At 45.3% G+C, this 24,356-nt stretch overlaps 2 protein-coding genes across 2 annotated transcripts; both read left to right on the top strand.

Moving 5' to 3' along the window:
- Window positions 1-19,377: 19,377 nt before the first annotated feature.
- Window positions 19,378-20,068, top strand: LOC6538952. The gene has a single exon (XM_002099419.4). The coding sequence runs from the start codon at window positions 19,399-19,401 to the stop codon at window positions 19,825-19,827; it is 429 nt and encodes a 142-aa protein (XP_002099455.1). The 5' UTR covers window positions 19,378-19,398; the 3' UTR covers window positions 19,828-20,068.
- Window positions 20,069-20,138: 70 nt separating this feature from the next.
- Window positions 20,139-21,349, top strand: LOC6538951. The gene has a single exon (XM_002099418.4). The coding sequence runs from the start codon at window positions 20,217-20,219 to the stop codon at window positions 20,628-20,630; it is 414 nt and encodes a 137-aa protein (XP_002099454.1). The 5' UTR covers window positions 20,139-20,216; the 3' UTR covers window positions 20,631-21,349.
- The last annotated feature ends 3,007 nt before the right edge of the window (window positions 21,350-24,356 follow it).

The following is a 24,356-nucleotide window of genomic DNA, read 5'->3' as shown; positions in this document are numbered from 1 at the left end:
GCTGACACGACCATGGCAAATAGAGGTCTGTGTATCTGTGTGTTGGTGTTGCCAAACACACACTCCACTCCAAACAATTGCCAAACAAAAACACCTAAAACATACACACTCACCCGCTCTGGATGGGCGCCAAAAGGATTCGAGTTCTCAGCTGGCAGGCGGCACTAACTGAAATTAAACATGAAAAATGCAGCAGTTCGAGGGGGAGTGCGGTACACTGCCCGCAAATGTGTCTAGCTTCAGCAATATAGTTGCATTTCAACAGTCAGATGGAAGCATTTCAATGTATGCATTTTGACACCTTTAAAGTAGATTTCAAAGCGCCATTTGTGGAGTCGAAAAACCCTCGAATGTAGGTGTCATTTTCCACTGTGCAGCTGTAACTTTCAGCTGGCGTATCTGTTGGCAGTTGGTTTTGGCCAACGAAAATACCCGGCGATGGCTAAATATGTATGCAGCCCTGTTGTTGGGCTTTCGCTGATGGATGTAAATTGTAAATTATGCAGCACGCCAAATTTGAAATGCAAACAAAGTAGGCGTAGAACACAACAGATCCACAACCAAACCCATGTGGGCAATTCTGCATTTCATAATGGGCTGTTGGCAGTTTGGCTGTAGTTCCTGGAATCAGATTCACCAATTTAATTAGGGAGCATTATCTTTGACTGCACAACTGGACAGCTTTCGGGCTTGGATGATTTTGTGTGTTAATTAAATAAACAAATTTTAATGTCTGCACATAATCCCATAAGCTGGTTATCAATGGAATGTAGCTACCTTTCATAATCATTAGCCTGCTTAAATGCGCATGGAAATTGTTGTTCAAGTATTGAGCAGCACTGTAAAAATTAATGGTTTATTATAAATAAGTGGCACATAAAAAACTTTGATACATTTTAAATTGTTGTTGTGGCCTCCTTGAAGGTGTATAAATTTCGGACATTTTTCAGAACACCAAGGCGCTGGCACTTTGTTTGGCAACTGTGAGAAAGTGCAGTGGAGAGCATAAATGAAAGCCAGTTTGGGTCATTTGGCCAAACATGTAGAACATGGAGAACATGGCTCGTCCGCCATGCAAATTACAAGTGGCAGACTGCGGAGGAGCACAAGATTGGCCGAAAAGTGCTCCCAGTTGGGCGGTGATGCGCTCATAATTGCCACCGAAATGCACATTAAAGCAAAGTGTTTTCTGTGGGGCGAGTGGTGCTGGTGGTGGTGGTGGTGCTGGTGGTGGTGGTGGCACTCACTATCTGAGGTCCGGGCGCTCGACTGCTTTTTGCTCCATTTGTGCCGTTCTGCAGCACAATGTTGTATTTTATAATCCGGCATCCTGGACGACCGGCTGGCTGCCATGTAATCAACTTGCTGAATTAGCATTATAAATGCGAAAATGTGGAAAGTTAGATAAACGCCGGGCGGTGTTTCCCCCACTGAAAAGTGCAGGAATGGGCGGAGTGAGTGAGTTGGAAGGACTGTAGCTCATTAGCCAGCACAGCGTGAACTGCACTTAATGTGCTCCGTTTGCAATTGTTTTTTGGGCAATCCGCTCCTGCGGTTGCACTTCATTGTAATGAGCTGGCAATCCGGGGATTTGAACCGCAGACCCCATCCGCTTCTTTTATCCATCCCCATCTCCATATCCATGCCCACCGCAAACCAGACAATGGATACGGATACCCAGATACACAGCTAGGGACAAAGATACAAATGCATAAATAAGAAGCTGACAAAGAAGCCGCAACAGCTGCGCAGCGGCAGAATGTCAACGAACAGACATGCAAATTCCAGCTGGGACAACGGAAAGCAACTTAACTGGCCAAAAGGCACTCGGAATACACGAAGAAGCCGCAACCTCGCTACTTTGCAAGAAAGAGCGTAAAACGGGCACATTTCAGGGGGAATCGATGGTATCAATGTCCAGGACATAAACAAGCCATCTGGCCTAGGGCCTCAGCTTGTCACTCACTAAGGGTTCCACTCCGAATCCCAATCACACTTGCACTCCACCCAATCGAGAAACCGAGTGACCAGCTCAAAGCGGCAATTCCGGGCACAGGAGCAGCTGACGAGGAATGGGCGAATCGCATTTGAAAGCCAGAGATGTGCAGAAAATACCTACATTGTTGGGTAATTAGTTTACAAATTAGGAAAGAAATACTCGACTCTATCCATACTGATCAGATACGAATAGTATGCTTAACTAAAACAAACTTAGTTTCTATTTTTTCAAGGCACATCCATTTTGTTGCTGCACATCCAACATCCAAAGGCCTTCGGGGCGTGTCACTGGCGGAGGAAAAAACATTTGCTCCTCGCCAGCAGTGCGTGGGCCAGGACATTCAGAGCATTGAGCACATTCAGGACACCAGACCTCCACCTCCATCTCCGCCCACACTCACACTTAAACCACCCAGCAACAAGGACATTGGCGAACGGAAGTGTTTGCTAAATTGCCGGCGAAGGCAGTGGCAGTGGCGCAGCTTTAAAAAGGTCACCAGTTCGCTGGCGCGGCCCAAGTTTTAGGAATTCCAACTACACGCCATACATATATATTACTGGCTCACACTATAACACACACACACATTTACTCATTCACACACACACACCCAAGTCAAACACAGGCTGCACTTGAACGCCTTGCTGGCGCACGTTGCGTATACGTGATGTTTGCGCTTTCATGCCTTGGAATCCGTAGGGACTGGAAACTAAGTCTCCAAGTCACCGAGTCAGTGGGTCTGTGCTCGCCCAGATATTCACACATCGAACTGCAGAACGGATGAACAGGCAGGTGTTTACTTAGCCTTGACCACTGCGCAAAATGACACTAAAATTATTTTAAACGCATTCCCAGTTATTTCAGTCTTTTGTCGCCGCAAATAATACATTTCACAAACTTTTGTGGCGCGCAGCTGCCGAGTGTCCGGCGGCAAGCACAATAATAGCAGCATTGCCGCCATGAAATGTCCTGTCTTGTCACATGGAAGTGGCCAACTTGCGAGGATGTTCAACGCCTCTCTGCCGGCCGAACGAAAACAAGTTTGCCCTTCCCCCATTTGCACTTTTCCTCTGGCGACACACTTTCCTGCTTTTATTCGGTTTTGGCCAAAAGTAGCGGGCCGAGAAAAGGACGCAGGCCCTTGGGCGGAATTTGTGCCGCTCCTAAAAGCATTTGTCTGGTCGAACGACAAAGGATACAAACCTCAGTTCCTCCCTGAGTCAATTTTAAAAAGTGCCGCAGCAAATAATGTGTTCTCAGCCCTTTTCGGCCGACTAATAAGTCGGATGTGGGTGTGTGGGCAGCAGTGGGATTATGTTATCGAGGGCGACTCGTACGGGGGAATAATTAGATTGGACCCAGCAGCGGGCATTCAAAGCACGACAAATTCAATTACGAGTATTGCACATCGCGAATCTCCAGTCCCCAATCCTTAATACCCAATGTCCAATGATGGGACCGTAAGTGATCAGTTCGCAGGGATTTGGCGAGTGCCAAACTAATTCTATCACCATTTGATAAGATTTAATGATTGAGCTAATCGCAGAGAGTATTTAGTTATACATTTCCCTTTACATAAATATAGTTGGGTGCCATTACACAAACCTGTTCGTTGCTTTTTTTTAGGCTAATTTATGTGTTCATGCCTGATTAAATTAATTCAACAGAATCCATTAATGCGCATTTAAAATCCGCTAATTTTGCAAGCGGAACGACTCATGTAAATGATTTCTCTCCCCATATACAGCCGCAATATCCTTGCAAATTAAACGTTTTGAATCTCAATGCACAGCATCCCCTGATGCAAAACGTATTAAATATCTTTAATTGCTCTATCATGTCGTACGAGCAGAAAAAAAAAAAACAAAAAACAGAAAACAAAGCCGCTACACTCGGATAATGTATGCATTTGTTTATCAATTAAGCCTCATGCATTTTTCAATTGCACACTTTGTAATTATGCGCCAACAACGACTCCCGCTGCCTTAATTGCGCGGAATAATGTATTGATTATTGATTTAGTTGGCGTTGTGTCTGGTGTAATTGAAATGTAGGAGTACGTGACCGGGAAATGGGATTCGAAAGGGGGTGTGAGATGTGGATGGGGGCATTTGGGGGATGGGTTTTCTGGCCCAGGAGTGCACTTGAGTGCAGAGTTATGCTTCCGACTAGAAAAACTGTGAGCAGAACAAACAGCAAAACGGGGGACAGACACTCGCGGAATTCCAAATGAGTTACGGTTTGCGGATTCCAGGCCAGGATGGGTGTCCTTAAGCCCCTGCTTCTCCTCTCCCCTCTTCCTGCTCCTTTTGCGGCTTAATGCATCGAGGAGTCGAGGAGGCAAAACAATGTCCGGCAGTCTGAAATTCGCCATAAATGCGGAAGTGTGCCCCGCACTCGAAACTTTTTGCAGCGCAAGGATACAAAGGACGACAGGCCCACATGTTGAGAGTTGGCTGCTGCAAAGTTTTGGCTTTTAAATGGCTTTTACTTTTTGCCGCATGGCTCCCAGTGGCGTAATAAAACACAAAGGTAAATCGAAGTAGAGCCAGCTGCCAACCGACGTAGAACGTGGAACGTGGTCACCTTTACGCCCGACATTAAATTCCGGCAGATGAAGACATGGCCCTGTAATCATCGGGTCTCAGCTGCAGCAGCCACCAACAATGAACCCAGATTGGACAAACTTTGCTCGCCAAATTGTTATTAATTGAGCTTTATAGTTTTTCGAAGCGAACTTCGTTAAACATTTACCATTTACCTCCCCTGCTACCTGCAACCTCCCCGTTGGCAGCGCCTGCCGTCGAGTGTTCGTAAATGTTAATAGAGTTTGCTGAATAATGCATCCATCAGGGATGCTAATGACACCTCCGGGGGCGGGAGGGCGGATTGCTAACGAGGTAAGTGGACACTGTCGAAAAAGTGCTATAATTTATTTACCGAGTTCGTGCAAGGGTATCGAAATGCATACAAGGATGTGGAGTGATGGCATATTTCCGAACTTTTGTTTAGTCAGATTGTTATTCAAGATTCAACATAATAATTTGAGACAACATTTCAGAGTTAATCAAATTGAGCACACTTTTTGCGCCGTGTAAATCCAAACAAAAACTCCTTGAAACAAACGATCCACTTGCGTCGAATAGTCCTTCCGATAGACAAGCTGCATTATCCGCCGCAAATTATCTCCTTCAGGAGCAGCTTCGTTTTCACAATGGCCAGGACATAATCTAATTTCGGTTTGACGTGCTGGCAATTTCAATTTGGGGAGCTGCCACACACGCAGTGGGCGTGGCCGTAATCCGGACGAACGATCTCCGCCCACCCGGGGGCGCTGCCAATTTTTGGCGGCTGCATTAATCGAGTTCCTGGGCCGAGACTCGTTTCCTTTTGTGTCGGGTCTCACAATGGCGGCGGTCACAAAGGTCTGCGGCTGGTATTAACCAGATGGAGGTTATTTCATTTGCTTTTAATTTAGTTTGGCAACAAAAACGTTTCTGGATTCTGGGTCCTGGGTCCCGGGTCCTGCGTCCGGGTCCTTTGTGAATTTCAATGGCTACCTGTTGCCGGCGGCTGTTTTGGTCTTAAATAGCAATGTAATCCTTTCTGATTTCTTAAGACCAGGACAACACTAATTTTTTAATGCGCCACAGCAGAAAGGTAAAAGTATGTGGCGGACAAAGGATTCCAAAGGCAAGGACACAGTTTGTTACATGTGGAGGAATTTTGTTTTGTGCTTTTGTGGATGGGGTTATCCTTCCCTTTTCTTTACTACCTATGAATGTGTGTGTGTAGGGCGCACTGTGCAACTAATTAGTCGAATTGCGTACACAATGGAACAGTGCGGTGAGTGTGGAAACAATGGCTAGCCAACTGGCTCATTAATCGGCTCTAATTAGGCGTGCCAAGGAAGCCGGACTTCCTGTTGACTGCATCCTGGGATCCTGGCATACCGGCATTCCGGCATCCTGGCATGTATCTAAATGTCCACGGCACTAGTGACCGCTATTGAGATCCTGCTCGGTGGAGGCTCTCTTTTCCGCCAGTAGGGCCAAGCGGAGTGTTGCGCATTCGCCCCGTGTGACCGTTAATGCTGTTTTCGCCTAGTAATTGCTGCCGACTTCCAAGTGTCCAAGTCCCCAGCAGCAGAGTTCAATTTGTGAACAGCCTTTGGGCAGGAACTTCCAAGAGTAGACGGGCATCATAACTCGGTGACATTCCTTTTTCAGCCAGTTTGCAACGAGCTCCTTTGGCGACCACGACAAATGGAAAGCGCATTGAACCGGTGCTAAACCATCAAGTGGCCTTTGCCATCAAAAGCCAAGCGGCCTTCCTACACTGAGAATATGAAAATGTAGTACCAAGGTTTAGATGCCAATTGATGAGGGAGAATAAGGAAAATCAGGAAAATTATTAATTTAAAATTTTCAATCTGTGAGTTAGGACGAATAGTAACTTAAAGACTGGCATTTTTTTGAGTGCAGTGCGATGAAGCAAATTGGCCAGCAGGCTGGGAATCTGTGGCAAAGCGACCACCAAACACAGCAACAGCAACAGGAGCAGAAACAGAAACCGAACAGGAGATGGCAGCTGGAGATGGAGACCGCTGGCGGATGGAGTCGAGATTGCATTCGACGAACCGTGGCACTTGCCGCCCACAAATGCTTTTGGCTGTTTAGCTGTTGCCAAAGCACCAAGTTGGCCAAGTTGGGCAAGTTGGGCAGAATGGGCAAGATGGGCAAGCTGAGGGCATCACTCAACGCTGGGCTTCGAGTGGCAAACTGTGTCGATAATCAATCAATGTGCATGTTCCGCCGCCCACTCAGGATGCCATACATCAGGCGAATACTCATTTAAGCGTTTCGGGCCAACAACGTCTTTGCGCAGGTGTTTCGGCCCAAACGCCAAAGTTTGCTGGCAAATAAACAGCTGAGGAGATGAAGGGTTTGTTGTGAGGCGGCACAAGGAATAAGGAATTGATTTATTCTGTTGGCAAAGTTCCGCCTGCTCGAGAAGAAACGAGAACGAGTCCTCGAGAGTCCTTCACTTTCATTGTTCAAGGACTTAATGAGTGAAACTTTAAGCAGATTTCCGCCGGCCACTGGCACTATTCATTTGGCACTTTTCCGAAAGCTGAAAGCTGAAAGCAGCTCCTTCTGCTGAGGCTACGCAAATAAGTGGCGGCGTATCTGTTTGACTTCCTGCCAAGATGTTCATCTCTCCTCGGCTCCTCGGATCCCTTAGTTCTGGGATCTTGGGCCCTTGTCCGATTCACCGACTTCCCCTCGAAACACAAAGTTGCTGTTGCAAAAGCAAACTGCAATGGTTTCCAAGCAGCACACCAAAGTTTTCCAGCTCGACAGTCAAGATGAAAACTTTTACACTGCAAATGTTCAATGGGTGGGAAAACAAAGGAAATTAGGAAATAAATGAGAGTTCTGCTGATGGTCACGGGTATTTCTCAGTGCACGGCAAAGTAACCGAAGTTGACCAGGGCAAAGCAAACAGTGTTGCATGCTAGTCGGCTGAGCCAAAGGAAGGTAAAACATTTTAACCAAAAGTGCACACAGGCTAACGAAAAAATATGGCAGCCGATAAGGGTGGCCACTTTGCACCCCAATCTTTCCCATCATTTCCCATTTCCCAGCTGCCGTAAAAGGCTGCAGCAATTTATTATGATCATTTTGAATAATTCATAAAATGCGGCCTGCTAGGTCCTTCTACTCCTTCGGCTCGCAGCAGTGCTAGTGCTAGTGTTGGCCCCGAATGCAAAAAGGTCCTGCTTCCTTCTCCTTGCCACATGACAAGTTAAGCCACCAGGGGACAATATCACTTTGCCGCTGCCACAAGGAGTGGCAGAAACAAACAAGCAAAATGTGTAACTAAATTTGTACCCCACATGGGCCACTGCTGAAATGTACGTCTGTATGGCAAATGTATGTGAATGTATGTAAGTGAATGTATGTGAGTGGCATGCATCGTTTTTCATTTTACGGATTTATGATGAAGATGCTTTTAAAACGTTTCAGTAGCGCTGCGCTACTGCCACTGTCACTTTGGACTATTGGGCACTCCTGTCTTTGCCTTTCCTCGTCCTTTTCGTCCTTTTGAGTGGCCCAATATGATTCGAAGGACACTTGGGAAACTTTGGCGTACCGCCCAACAGATACTCTCTAAAATATTAAATACGATCCGTAATCTCAGAAAATAAAAGCTAGAAACAGGGCCAAATTGCTCTTCAATCTCCACTGATAAAAATGAAAATAAGCACAATGGTATACCCATCTGCATAAGTGTGCACTTATCTGACATACCCTGTAAGTTCCATCATACCCGGTGTAAAACGGCAGCTGAGGAGACTGTAAGCTGCGTTGAAATCTAATTTGTAGACCTGCCCCTGACCGCAGATACCACAGATACCCCCATGCCACGCCCCTACCATCCCCGCCTCCCGCTTGCGAAGGCATTGAGTCAAGCCGAAATGGGTTTTAGCGTACGATTTGTGGTCCTGGCAAGGGAAGGTGGAGGAGGGGCAGGAAGAGGTCCCCAGCAGCAAAACTATACACCTGACGAGAAGAGGACGAGAACGAGGACTCGAATGCGAATCCGAATCCGAATTGGCAAGCGCCCCACTCAATGGCAGTTTCACGGAACGCCGGTCCCCAGTTGGAGTTGATTGTGCTGCCCCATTTTTTTTTTTGGCCAGCGGATTATGACCCTGATCTGGTCATGTGTGCAGCTGCGTGAGCAGCATCGTGTAGCTTTAGTTTCACTTTGCCAACTGCATCCCACCTCAACCCAAACCCCAATCCCAATCCCAATGTGCCCCCCAATGGAATCTCCGACCGCGCCACCTGTGTGCTTGCTAACTTTCTGGTTGCTCTTGGTTATTGGTTTATGGGTCCCATGTGGTTGTCCACTCGGTGTGTCATTAAGTTTGGTGTTTTTGCTTTGCCGTATTCCTGCATTTCTGCATTTCTGCATTCGGGAAACATCAGCTCATCGAGCTCGTATCAAGCGGATTAAACTGCATTCCAAATCAGTTAAGCTCTGCATATTTGGCCACTTGCTCAAAGCTTTTCCGATTCGGTTATCAATGCCTCGGCATTGTCAACATCAATCGTTTTTTCCAAGTGACTTTCGGGTTGATGTGTGACTTTTTTTAGATAGCTACGAACCCCAATTAACGAAATAAATCACTTTTTTAACGATATAAAAAAATATTTTTTTTTCAAAATTTTGAATTTTTGGTAAGGGGTTACATCATGATTTTTTGCAAAAAATGGGTCAAATTTAAAGTATTCATATGAGGACATCTGTGGATAGGAAATTTCATCACGAGCACAACGAGATATGACTTTTTATATTTGGACGAATATTTCTCCTATTATAGCCAAAAATCTATTGGTTATAAGGCAAAATTGAGGATCGGCAAATTTTCCTGAAATTTCATATATTCGAAGGTTATTTTTACTATAATTGTTAAGAAATGCTTCACAAACCAAAAACAGTAAGTAATTTGTATTTTATTTTATTCGGATTCTTTTACTTTCGTGATGCTTTTTGTAAACCACAATTTTCTGCGAAATATGGGTTAAAGGTAAAACGTATAGAACATGTATATGAACATCTCCATTTAGATTTTTTCAAAACAACTAAGAGTTATAGTTCTTAAATATTTCCTAATCATCTTAATAATAAGTTATTTATCATGTAAATTGACATTCGTATTACGAATAAGTAACAAAAATGTAAAGAAGAGGTTTGTGCACAGTCTATCGTTAAGTTAGCCAACACAAGCACCTCTAGCATTCTACACATATCGGAGCTTTCAACCAAATTTTTATACACTTATAAACACATCCTTAAAAATTGTGGTGGCAGCGCTCGACATCCTAAGGAATCAGGATGGCAACTGTGGAAATACTGAAAAAATACCGGCCATTGCCTGAAAGATACGTTATTTTTCAAATGGCGATTTGGACTTATACATATTCCTTCAAAATATTAACACAACTAAAGTTTCTGTACTTAAAACATAGTTACTAAAGTATGTAGTATATAAATATATATATTTTCTTTCAAAAATAAAATTACAAAAAAAAAAGGATATAATTAAATTCGGTAAAGTAAATCAAATTTTAAAATAAACTGGGATATGAATTTGAATATTAGTAGTATGAATAGTTTCCAAGAGGAAAAGGATTTGTCTCCATTTTTTGCGCGTTCACTTTCGGGGCGAGCAGCAGCGAAAACTGGAGAGAGACTCGTCGAAGGAAGCTGCGTCGCACAAATTACATTAAAAATGCAAAAATTCATAAATTCATGACGTGTCGCCGTGGCCCCCCAGCCTCCGCACTTTGGCACCCCTTTTCGCCGTCCCTCCCCATGGCTCCCACTCCCCATTTTCGGGCTCCTTTGTTGCTCCTTCTGTTGTTACATGGCCAAATGCTCTTGGCCAAACAAAATGGCGCCTGGCAGGAGGCGGCAAATGGGGCTCTGAAGACCACCAGCACCCAACCTCCCCAAAACGACTTCAGTTAATTATTCATGCAATGTCGCTGGCAGCCAGTGCAAAAGGGACAGGAAAGGACCCTTTTTAATATTTATGAACACAACCGATTCTCTAATTATAATTAGGAATTGAAAAGTTAGCACAAAGCAACAACAGCAGCAAGTAAAGTGGGCACGCAACAAAAGTTTGTGTGCACTGAATCATAATTAAAGGGCGGGCTTCTCCCCCCCTGGAAAAAGTGCCAAAAGGGGGGTCGTTCGATGGGGGTGAACGGCGGCAAAATGGCGCGCACAATGGCATTTTAATGGTGGCACTCGAGTTCAGCTAAACACACGCTCATTCGGGAGTTTCTTTAACTGGAATTCAGGACTCTCGACTGTGGAGCTCCCAAGTTGGGTTTTAGCTATTCCGGGCATGCGACGTGATTCTCCGGCGGAACCACTCACGTTCCGGGCGACGGAGCGTGTCGCTAGCTTAGAATACGCACAAAATATTGACACGATTTAATTTCTTGTTTGTTTGTTATCCCAGCCACCTCCAGCATTTTAACCTCCCAGCCAGCAACTCAGTACGGAACCCATTTGAATATCCCTAATCCCCGAATCGCGTCCTGCTCTTCTAATTACCCAACAACTCAGGGACGTAATGAAGCAGCTCGTGGCGCGATTTGCTCCACGTCACGCATCAATTTCACCCAAAAATTGAAAAACTGAAAAACCCAGGAAGCCAAGCGCAGTCCCGGAAAATTTACATTTCCACATTTTCTCCCGTCTATTTGTGGCAGCGCGATCGTATTTCAGATGAAGCAATTGAGCGAGGGCCTTTGGGCTGGCGTTGCGTGAAATTGATGCCAATTATCGAACGGGGGTAGGAAACTTCATAACTTTCATCAAGCTCGCAGGTTTTCACTGGCAAAGTGTTTTCACTTGAGAAATCAAAGAAATTATGAAAATCCACAAGAATGCAGTGATAGTAGGTGTGCATATAAATAAACGCAACAAGCTCCACACTTTATATGACTTTGTAGGGCTTCTACTCCAGTGCCCGCTTGTCACTTTGCGGCGGAACCTGCCAGCCCGGCGAAATCCACTCCACTTGATCAGCATCTCCTCCAGATGATGGGCAGATTACGAGGGCGCTGCTATTAATAGCGGACATCGGAGCGAACGAACCCATAAGTCAAATCGAACGGCGAGTGTCTGCTGGTCGCTTTCCCTGCCAGTTTCCCGCTTTTCCGATTTCCCGCCTGTCTCCGTCTTTGTCCGCTCTGTTTTTTAGGGCTTAAGTGGGCTTAGCCAGCTCGACAAATGTGCAGCGCCTCCGAGTTTTGTGTCCCGTGCCTCTGGAGCTGTTTTATGTTCTAGCTGCCACTGTTGCACTGGTGAGTGCAGCACGCAGCGTGCAGCAAGCGACATGCAACATGCAACGTGGACTTAAGTAGGCTTAACTCGCTGCAGCAGGCGCGTTTTATTTTTGGCCGCATTTTTCCCCGCTGCAGTTTATAATTTCCCGCCATCGAATGCAGTTCATTTCGCCTTCATTTGTCTCAAGTTCAGCGAGGGTTTCCTTCGCCATCGAATTTCCCGACACTTTCGCTTTTCCTTCATTCGCGCCATTATATTAATGCCCCGAATGTCCTTGCCTTTGGATGCCTCCTCCTCTTCTGCTGCTGCCTTCTGCTTGCCGAAATTAAAGTGTTTTCCCCACGACATTTACATACAGCATTTAGCAAACATATGGCTGCGAGTAACTTCATTTATTTCGTGGCAGCCACCCCGTGGAATGTGGAATGTGGCATGAAAAAAGCATTGGAAAGCGGGCCGGGCGCAATATCCATAAAATGCGAAGATAACCATAAGTCCTGTTTAAGTCGCCTGTTTTGTGGCCATGGGGAGGGGGAGCTGCGCTGCAGAGGGTGCACTCGAAAAAAAACCCTGTAGGAAAACAGCAGAGTGCGGTTTTGAAACTTACAGATGATAAGCCTTTCAATTATGTAATCTGATTATAGGTCTTTAATGGTAAGGTGGCTATGAAATGGTTCGAGGATTATATTCTACATTCCGCTACAGATTTTTTCTCAGTGTACGTATGTGCTGGGGTGCGTAGCGCAGCGTCCATCCTGCCGCAGGACCTCCTCCTTGGCTCCCTTGCTGTGCTGGTTCATCTACATAGCAATAAAATAAAAAACGCCACTCCGCTGCGGATGCTGCTGGCTAGGCATTAACCTAATTTTATATACATTTAATTTTATTTTATTTAATTTTAACACACACACACACATGCACGAGGGTGGGTTTTCCCAGGGCTGGCTTAGTTCGAGGAGGAAAATCTCCATAGGAACGCTCACTATGCTGGATCAGCGAAACATCCTGAACAAACTTGATTATCCTGCGACCAGTGTCAAGTGCATTCGCGGCCAGTCGTTAAACAAACGAGCAGCAGTAGCAGCAGCAGATTTCAGCACGGTTTTCAAGGGGCTCTCCAGTGGGAAATTCCCGCCTGATAAACCCATTTCCCGCTTTTCCTGCCCCCCAAGCCACCCGACAATTTGTGCGACGCTCGTGCGCATATTTCATAACTTTTCGCATAAGCTGCCCCAAGATAAATGTGCACAATCGAAAGCTGCATGGCCAAAACAACAAACAAAAAACAAAAAAACAACAAACAAAAAACAACAAATAAAAAACAAAAAACCAGAAAACAGCAAAGAGCCAGAAAAACAGAAGGATACAGATGGGGGTAACACTGGGCGGCCAATTTAGAAGCGATTTTTGAATAACTCGACTTGCGAGAATTGTTCGTGCGCCGTTTAGACTTTCTGAACAAGATTTATACAGCAAATGTGTTAACTTGTACATCATTTGATGGAGTTACTGCCGACTTACAACCCGGCAGAAGTTTGTTTTTTTTTTGCTCCCTGCTTTTTATTTATGGCAATTGGATTTGTGAGTTATGTTTTTTCGGGGCGCAACAAGAATCCGCAGAAGTGGGCGGGGCTTTGGGTACTTTGGCGCTTGGCAAAAATCTAATTTAAACAGAGTTCTGCCGAGTTTAACTGCTTTCGGCTTTGGTCAGTTTTATTGTTTTCTCGGTCCGGCTTTGTGATGAATTTGCATCTAAATCGAATGGGCCATTCCCCCCATTAAAAGGAGTACGGGAGTCTGGCTGCTTTTCAGATTCAGATACAGATTCCGATTCCGATTCAGATTCAGATTGTTCAGTTCAGTTCAGTTCAGTTCAAGGCATGCGGTGGCATTGCATTTGCATAATCAGCCGGACTCGAAGACGGACTCAAGGGATCAGCTTGCGGCTTAGCTGAATATACTTTTTCCTTTCAATTTAATTTCAAATATTTTTCTGCATCCGCAAGCCGTTCCAAATGGAGATTCATAACTGGCAGGGCTTATGGCGAATGTCTCGCTTTTTGTGAATTTCGAATGGGTTGGCTATCATCCGTTTGCCGCCAAGGTGCACTAGATCTCCACTTGACCGACTACATCCTACCATTTCCCCATTTTCCCCATTTTCCCCGTTTTCCCGTTTTCCATTTTCCAGACTCTGCAATCTACGAGTAACTTTTACATTTAAATTTTCATTAAGTATTCTGCATACGCATAAATAAACTTGGAACGTGCTCGAAAGCACACAGCTGAATGCAGCTCACACACACACAGTTACACACACAGACAAAGGGGCTGAAAGGACGTGTGCATCCTTGCACATGTATGCAAACTGACACAACAATCCCTTTGTTGTCCTGGTGGCCAATGGGCGGTGGGCGGTGGGCGGTGTGGGTGTGGCATGCAGATTTTCGGTGGCCCAAACAAAAACATGAAAAGTTTGCAAAAATAAATTTATATTATGTTCATAAATTCATAGAGCCGCTGGCACAGCCAGAGCCTGCAAAAGGACATTACACACACACACTCACACACATACATACACACACATACATACGGAGAATGTCCTGGCCGTTTTTGATATGCAAATTTCAGCAGTTGCCTCCTCCGGCTGCGTCAACACCCAAAATAGCAGCCAATCAACTGTGGCAGGACATAGCCAGGCTGGGGAATGGGGAATGGGTGGCAGGACACTGTGTAGGCCTCGTGGCGTAACTCGCAGCAATCCTTTCAACATGTTGGCCTGGCCTCCTCCTGGAGGCCATTAAAATCATCGCACACCTTGGACAAAGGGTTGAGTGGCAGGAGGGGAATGGGGAGCCGGAGTGGCTAGTGGCTGGCAGGAACAGGACTGCGGCATGTTTGCTGTTTGCAACGTCCGCAGCAGTAAAAACTGACCGCGAGTCCTGGAATCGAAGCTAAACCGAAATACCTTAACTTCTTATTAGAGAAGTGCTTGTTTGATAAGCCAAAAATCCAATAAGATAATAGAATTTAATAAGGGAAAAATACATTTATCTATGGTCTTTATACTGATATGTAAATTCACCTAATGAAATCATTTTTCCAACGAATGATGTACAAACTGCTCCTGATAGCTGGTATACCCTTAAGCGAAAAAGGCGACGAATGACAACAGCAACGCTGCCATCGATGTCCTGCTCCTGCCCCGCCCCTTTCCCCGCCCATTTCTGCTGGATCCCTTTTTCCGGAGTGTCGACAATGTTGCTTCAAAAATATTGCCACCGCAGCACATTTCATGTTTGTTGTAGCTGGCTCGGCTCTGGTGTTTCTGCTCGTCCTGCGCTGCGTGCATTTATAAATTATGCTGAACATGTAAAGTGCCATTTTGAATATGAAATTTGATGCTTTTTTAAGCCCACCAGCCTGACCAGCCAGCCAACCAGCCAACCAGCCAACCAGCCAACCAGCCAAACAGCCAGGACCAGAGCACGAAAAGGACGAAAAGGAGCATGCAGATGCGGCTTCGCATCCTTTGTTGACCCCGGAATATTTTATGGCACGGAGCTGTTTTCTCATATTTTAATTACTTGCAGAATGCAGTGGACATTTTTCTCCATTGCGCCGCGTGTCTAATTTGGCCTCATCCATATTATTTTGCCGGAACCCTATTTGTACTCATTCCGTGGAGCGAGTTATGAGGCTCCGGGGATGCAACTGCAGCTAATGGTGAGTCATGTGCCGCAAATGCAGCTGGCCTACTCAGCCCACGGCGGAGAAAAAATCCGGAGGAAAAAAAATGAATCGTAAAGGTCAGAAAATCAATCGGCCAGCCGGCCAAAGCAACTAATTCATTTAAATCTAGCAAAATCTGAGAAAATCCCCGGCAACGACCTTCGGGATTTTAAGAGATTTCACGAATGTCAACCGAACGTTTCAACGCCAAAAGCGAAAGCATTCCGCCGGAGATGGGAGCGGACAGCCGGATGGTTGGATGGTTGGATGGTTGGATGTTTGGATGTTTGGATGGTTGCCGGACACGGAAAGGAATACGGCCCCGCCCCCTCTTCCCTCTTCCCTCGCCTCTTCCCGCCAACGCCCTCGAATTCCGGGCCACGTTAAGCTAAGCAAGCAAATCACCCGGCCGCGCCACCCGTGTGAGCTTTTGGCTAAAATAGTTGGCAACACCACATTAAACAATGATGCCCGCAGGCGGCGCGAAAGAGACGGGGCTTATGTGAGCGAAAGAGAGGCAGCACGTGAGTAGAACGAGAGGGAGATAGCTGCTGTGCGTGAGCGAGAAAATGAGGCAACAGCAAAAGTCGCAGAACTTTAGCAATTTGAAGCTAATATGTTGACAATCTAGCCAAGGAGAACATGGGAGCGGGGGAGCGGGGCAGGACGAGAAAAGGACGAGGACCAGTGCCACCATCTATGGTTATGTGTATTTAAGTCACTGCCAAAGCCGCGCTGAGAAAGTGAGAGAAAGGGGAGTGTGAGTCGGGGAAGAAAAGGAGCTGCCAGTGATGGTATCCACTTCCTGCGACTTTTGAATGCGCACTATCGAGGATATGATTATCCTTACAATCCATACTTTCCATAATTTAAATCACCTATCAAAATATGTGAGTTCTCTGACACCAAGATAGCATTTTTGCTTGGAATTTAACAAGAAGTAGATAATGTTTGATAATGTTTCGACTTTCACAATAAAAATAACATTATACTTGTCGCCTAAGTGCAATAAACTAAATGTGAGGCATGGTTATCAAGTTTCCTGACCGGAGACAACATAATTAGTATGGAACAGATAGTGTCCAAAAGTTAAACGAGGAGAATATATTTCAGTCTTCCGAGGGCGTGATCATTAAAAACAAATCGCGATCGATACTATTGTTAAATTAGATTTATATGGCTTTCTTATATTAGGAAGAATACTTAATATATTTAGTAATATATACTTTTTTTAGAAGTAGCTCCTATTAACATGACGTCTGCATGCTCACCTCTATGCTGACACATATTATTGACAAATTCTGCGTGCTGCTGGTTTTTCTTACGCTCGTATGAGTAACGCAAAGCTCCCAAAAAGGGGCGGAGTGGGAGTAGGAGGGGGCGTGGCCGGCGGAGCAATCCGGGGACAACTCGTAAAAAGTGGATTTTACTGCTTAACTCTGGCACATCAAATGAAACAAATGGAAAACGCACACAACTGTAGTCGCGAGCGGAAAATGCGGAAAAATCGGAAGCATGGGGAGATCGCACGAGCTTTCCATATAAATTCGCCCGTCTTTTTTTGTGCATAAATAAAATGAAATGAAATAAAATGCAATATTTTCCGTTGCAGACTGCAGGCCCAAATCCCTCGCACAAAAGTCAGCAATCAAAACAGATTAAAATATGATTTGACAGCTCCGCAAACAAATATAAATGCAGCCATGCAGTCATATGGATATTCATGTCGCGTTCGCATTCACTTGCAAGTTTCAGCCGATTTCAGTTGGCATTTCGATATTGTTTCCATATTTAACTAGAGCCCCCGTCAGGAGGCTTCAGCTGCAGCTCCATTTCTGCATCCGGATCTGGATATCTGAATGTATCTTCCTGCGAAGAGGTAAGCCCGCGATTGCGCGATTGCCGCGTGTTGGCATTTTTATCAAAGCGCCGCCGCTGGCTGATGCCTATTAAAAATTGAAATCAATTTTCAATATGGATTGCGCATATCCAGCGATATCCGGCGATATCTTTGGCCTGACACTTTTGTTTTATTATTACTACTCCACCGAACTGTCGCTGTCACTGTTTGCAGCTCGTATCTTTGAAACGGATGGCGATATTCGCGGATTTGGGCGCTTTATGTTTTATGCGCCCATCCAACTGAACTGCAACCCACCTGGTGGCCAAAAGCCAGGCGATTGCAATTATCAGTTAATAAGGACGACTAACTGACCCAAAGCAGATTTGCTGCAATTAGCCAGGCCGCAGGATTCTCGTTCGCAGGAGTGCGTAAGTCGCCAAAGCCCGAAATGCCGGGCAATAATTAAATTATCATTAACGATGTCGGTTTAGCGCCGGGTCACATGAAACCCAGTTAAGCGGGCACTTTGAGGGGCGTTCTAGTACACCCCCAATACCCTCGAAATAGAGGGGAAACTATCCTGTTTGCAAGGATCCTTATCAGGGTTACCCAATAATGGTGCTCTTTAATAAGTTGGGTTTATCCACTTTGGCATACAAATATGTGTACGTGGGGTTCTCACCAATATGTGCACCTATTGAAAAACTACAAAATGCATTACTTCTTTGGTGCTATATAATGTAGTATTGCATTCCCTTTAAATATGTAGCAAACACTCATGATTCAAGAGTACTGAGCCCAACCGCAAATCACAGATTTGCGCAGTTTCGACCAACAAATTGGAAAATATGGGAATATAGGAAAAGCAAACCCAAATGCCGCTAAATGGACTCCGAATGTAATTGTATTTGCATTTGCATTGGGGCCCAGTGAGCACAACTGTACTTGGGGCTGTGTGCGCCATCCGCCGTGCAAATCCACGCAAAACTCCCAAATTCCGGAGGGGATGAGTTGTTCAAAAGCGAACTGAGAGACTGAGTGGGTTGAAGTGTGCTTAAATTCTCATTAGACGCATTAGTGGCGTTGACCAGCTGCCACGCCCACCGCCCCCTGTTTGCACCTGACCATGCCCGAAATTCAATAATAATAATTGATTGCTTATTACAAACGCGCACTGCATATGTGTCTCAAATTTATGGGGAAAATCGGTGGAGGGAGAGGGGAGTTTGCTAATATTTACGCATTAGTTATTTGTCGATGGGAGGGAGGAGGAGAGCGGAGGGGGGGGAACAAAACCCCCCTGCCAAATCCAGGCAGTAAATGCCAAATGACCAATGCACCTGTACATACGTACGGCCCAAAATCATCATTAAAGTTTAATGTTTTCATTTCGGTTTTGTGCACGCAGCCAATTTTAATTATTAACTTTATAATTATGCAAAATCACGAATTACATTAGAATCACTTTGTTATGCCGATTTGGTTTACGGTCTCTTTGAGCGGCGAATCGACTGAATTGCGAGCTGATGTGGCACTTCTAATCAACACTCGAATGCCGAATGCCATTCCCCTTCTTCTCTTGAATGCCACTCTGCCACATTAATTAAGCCCTGTGGAATAATAACCGAATGCAATAACAACGCAGAAGTGGTGTTTAAAGTACTTTTGCGACGTCTGCGTACTTACACAATTAATATCTAATTGTTGATACCCTTGACAACTAAGATACTTTAAATTGAAAGTGTAGTAATGCAGCACACTCATTACTTTACATTCAAAGTTTCGTGGTGATTTATAATAATTCGTTTAGCCTTTTTAATACACTCACTGGAATTGTGCTCCCAAAGGAATGGTTCTGGGAAATGCCCGTTGTTGTTTGTGCGATAAGTGTGGCCTATAAAGTCGACTGCCTCGATTTCCAGAGCTCCAGTTGAAGAAATTCCACGCAATGAAACCAACGATCGCCTTGAAGTTGTTCCCCATTTTGCTGGTGCATGAAGCACTGGCATCTCAACATTCATCGGGCTCCAGCAGCTGGGACTTTACGCTGGAATCCGTACCCACCAAGGTGCTGATCCTCTGCAGCGTCGTCGTGATCACGGTCACTTGGGTAGGCTGCGCCTTCTTCATGGCCAATCGCCACCAGAAGGCGGTCCAGTACCTCCAGGACCAACTGGACGAGCTCTGGTTACTGCAGGCGAAGCCCTCCGTGTGGCCCCATGCTCCCTTCATCCCGAGTTCCCGGGAGCAGAATCCGCCGGAGTACATTCCACCCAGGGATCCGGAGGAGCAGGAGGAGTTGGACATTGCGGCGCGGGAGAGGGCCGAAAAGGCCAGGGCATTTTTGGAGGCCAGAAACTCCAAAGATAAAAAGTGAGATAAAACCCATTTCCTTTAGGTGGATTTAAGAGGAATTATGAATCAAAGGAATGTTTTCTTTACCAACTTGCATATATATTAAAAAGTTAATTTCAAACCATGAAACAGAGATAAAGAGTAAGATAAAACCCATTTCTTTTAAGTGTAATTAAGAGGAAATATTATATGAATTAAAGGAATGTTTTCTTTACCACCTTGCATATATATTAAAAAGTTAATTTCAAACCATGAAACAGAGATAGAGAGTAAGATAAAACCCATTTCTTTTAAGTGGATTGAAGAGGAATTATGAATCAAATTCTAGTTACAGTCAGCCCTGAGTTAGACTTAAAACTAGTTGATTGTACTCAAAATTCATGCCACTCGACTTGTGACAAACAGTGCGACATGTTGGCCAATCTGTTGACCCTGGGCACCCTTTTGGCCCACATTGTACCCCGGATCTTGGGGCAGTATGCGGCGGTCAACTGCTCCGATCCGCTGACCGAAGTGACCGCCTGTGGACGCTTCAGTCCGAATGGCTGCTGTGCGAAGGGATGTGTGCGGAATGTGAGGGGAAGGTGCGTCCAGGAGCAGTGCACCGCATCCTGGAGCGGCTGGCTGGAGCGGCCGGTGACCATGAGCTGCTACTTCCACTGGTTCCTGCTCATCTTCGCCGGACTCATCACGGCCATCATGCTGGGCCTGGTGGCCTGCAATGCGGCCTTTGAGGTGAGGCGCTACCTTCGCCAGCGGAGAGTGGAGCGATTCAGGCGCTTCAGGGACCTGAGTGGCGTCTCCATTGGCTCCACTCAGTGCTAGGGCACGTGTGGGTGAGTATATGGTCCTTGGGCTGTATCAGGATCCTCGGGAATCAGGAACGGAGGAAGGGATGGAAGGGAAGGGAAGGAAGAAAGGAAGTGCCGAGGGATTTAACATAATCTGCAATACATTAGCGGCAGCTTTGCTCTGGATTCCAATTCAATTCTTTGGGTATCTGGGGCCAAAGCCATGTAAATTACGATTCGCCACCTCGGAAATCCTATTAGTAGTTAAAACCTGATTAGGAAATACTTGCGGCCGAGGTTGAGGCTCGGTCTCACATTTGCTCACACATTTGCCGAAAGCAAATAATAATAAATGGCTCTCACATGCGAGATGCTTTGTGGATATACATATGCCCTCCAGGGTGACACCACCATCACCTCCTCCGGAGAAAGTCGAAGGTGGCAGTGGAATTCGGATGGCGATGGCGATGGAGTCGAGTCAAAGGTGCAATAACCCAACCGAACGGGGCACATAAAACTAAATGGCTGCGGGTTGCGTTGCCAGTCCTCGAATTCCTCCCCGGAACCCGGATCCCAGAGTCCGGATCACCTCTTCCTCCTCTGCGGATTCAGTAGCTATTGCGGTGGAGATAACACCCACAAGGAGATACACCCAAGGACACTCGAAGAGGAACGCTGTGAGTGGGGTTGTGAAGGTATATATTTCTGTTTCAAGTGGATGCGATTATTAAAATCAGGAAGCTATATATTTTATATATTGTTAACTATTGTTTAATATTTAACATTTAAAAACCAACTGGTGCTTAATAGTTCGTGTTTTGCCAATTCCCCTGCTGTTCAGCTCATGTGTGCGGATATAAATGTATATATTTTTAGTATAACTGAAAGTCAGTCAGGCATGCAGCCAAAGCTAAACGCGCTGCCAACCGCGCAGAAAATGAAATGGAAAATATTGCGGGGCAGGGGAAGAAGGGGAGCTGGAAAAGCGGAAAATAAAAAGGAAATAAACGAGCCAAAAAGGAAAAGCTTTGCGAAAAGGTTGCCCATGTGTGCGGGGAGTCGTGGGTAGCAGATTTAGAGGTTGCTTATGTGTGATTTAGTACAGCATGCGCGAATATGGCGGCGATAATTCTTTAAAAATTGGAAATTGTTTTCCAATCGATTTCGCATTTAGCCAAAATGCACTCAACACAAAGACACAAAGGGCCAAAAGGCCAGCGAGTGTCTTTTATAAACTTGTGTAGTTGTTTGGTTTCGTATTTGGATTCAGATTGGCTGGTTTTGGATTGGGATTGGGATACAACTGACACCCACACACAGGAGTGTGTATTTATATTTGATAAAAATGTATGAAAAATACGATATTTCGTTATTTTTCACCTGGCTGCAGCTTTGAAAAGGATTTGGCAGCTGAAATCATGGATTTGGATTTGGCTTTGGCTTTGCCATTGGCTTTCCGTGTAGTTTGTTTATTTCCCTGGCTTGTCAAGTGAAAAGCGTTTGAATGAATTTGGAAGGGGGCGAAAATGGAGCTCAAAAATTTAAGGGCAATTAAGTATGAACAAAAATATGACAATACCCAGGATAATAAGGGAATTCTAACTATTTTTGGATATTTAATAAGATATTTAAGCACTTAAACACACATCGATTGAATACACAAGTTCATTCGAACACATCTGACTACGCATCACAGAATCTCCATTAAAAATACTTTGATTAATATATTGAAAAGTCTCCTATTAATATATAGGTAATTTCTGACAGTGCACAAAGTGGAATCAAGGCTGGCCGACTGTTTTAACCGCATCAACCGCCCATCCTCATTCAACCAAGTTTATATAAAAGCGATTCTCATTTCTTGATGCTCGTAAGCAACCAAAACATTGGCTCTCATTGTGCGAGTCCTGTACAAAGGATACAATGGGCACAAAAGGTTAGATACACACACATAGCAGGGGGCGTGTTTCGATTCTGTTTTTTTTTTTTTGGGGTGAACCCAAGGAGCACAGTGTGCGGGGTGTGGGCGATTCGTGACATATTTTATTTGCACAATGACAATACGAGTTACTCGACAGGGCAAAAGGGACGCGGGGAAGGACATCCACAACCCGCCATTACACAAACACACCCTCGTCCTTTTCCCCTTCCCCCCCTCCGTTCCACCCACAATTACAGTTGGAAAACAGAAGCAGTGGCGCACAAAGTAGTAAAATAAGTGCAAAGGATAATGCGAATTGAAATGACAAAACCCGGAATAATCATTGGCTCCACACTCTCGGAGATAAAAAATGTGAGCGGGGTGGGGGGGTTGGGGTTTTGCTGGGTGGAAAAGGGAGGAGGGGAAGGGGAGGGTTGCCCGAATGGGGTACGCTGATAAGGGGCAGACCTTTTAGCGTTTTGCCGACGGCTTCTTAAACAATCCCATTTCATCAGCACCTAGACTGCTCCATAAAAAGTTAGTACTGCAGATAAAGCAAACGTAAAGAAGGCGAGTATATTAACTGAAATTGTGTAGAAATCAGCGTTTATTACCAAGTATTTATAGGCGCAATAGCTATTGCCTGTCTTGTTTCACCACTTACTATTCATTTAGTTTTCATATTAAATAAACTATAAATATACATTTAAAGTCGAGCAGCTCCTTGGCCTTGATTTGCTCAGCTTTGCTTATGGCGCTTAGGGAAATTAAAATGTGCTCATTTTGTTGCCAAGTCCAAGGATTGCGGATGCCCCCCCCCCCCCCCCCCCCCCCCCCCACACACACACACACACACACACACTGGCATCAAAATCAAATTGCGCGCATGACAATATTGTCAATTTTATTTGCCGCCATTTTTATTGCAATCTCGCTGCGATGTTCCCCCTTTTTGCCATGGACTATCCTATACTTTTCAGCTCCTTGGACGCCGCTCCATCTATTCCTTCTATTCCCGAGAAGGCCCGGAACTCGTAAAATATTTTTATGTATTTTTTATTTACCCGGGCTGCCATGCATGACCCCAATATGAGCTGGGTGGCCAGGGGGTTAGAGGTTGGGGCCCAGGATGCGGGAGCCACTGCAATTGGTGGGGCAGCTCCTTGGCCCGCTTTTAATGTGCGCCATTTTATTTGCCACAAAACCGACACACGGCACCATTAAAAAGCCATAAGCCTTGAGCCCCCCACCCCCTCTTTCCTTTTCCTCCTGCTTTTTCCTTTTGGCCAGACTCGCGTTTAGACGTTATTAGAACTCGCCATCCCCCAACTTCCCACTTTCCCTGCTTCTTTTTTGTCGGCCATAAAGCGGGCAAACATTTTGATTACAGTTTTTATGATTTTTAGGTCAAAATTTGGCATCATAAAATGGCCGGCGAGTAAATTTGAAATGAATAAATAAAGGCCAGTCAAATATGAGACGATTTTATGGCCATCATTTTGTATTTGGTCATAAATGGGGTCGACCTGCAGATGGGGCATTCGAATATTATTATCTTCGTGGGCTGCTGGGCTTTTGTCTTTTGCCAAGTGAAACACTGGCAATTACTTAGCTTTCCCTAGTTAATATTTCAGGCCCATTGTAATGAGGCCCAAAGCTGCAGCAGTAAAGGCGGCTCAGGAATTGAAATTTAAATTGTTGCTCAAATGGTCGGCGACTCATTAAGCCGAAAACCCTTTTGTTTAAGCAGGTGCCATAGGCGCAGATCCTTGGCTAATAGAACTGACATATGGCCCAAGTGAAAGTCAGTTAATGGGAATGGGCGGAGGAGTGGGCGTG

Source organism: Drosophila yakuba, chromosome 3R, assembly GCF_016746365.2.
Source record: "Drosophila yakuba strain Tai18E2 chromosome 3R, Prin_Dyak_Tai18E2_2.1, whole genome shotgun sequence".
Taxonomy (NCBI): Eukaryota; Metazoa; Arthropoda; class Insecta; order Diptera; family Drosophilidae; genus Drosophila; species Drosophila yakuba.
This window is presented reverse-complemented; position numbering and strand designations above follow the sequence as displayed.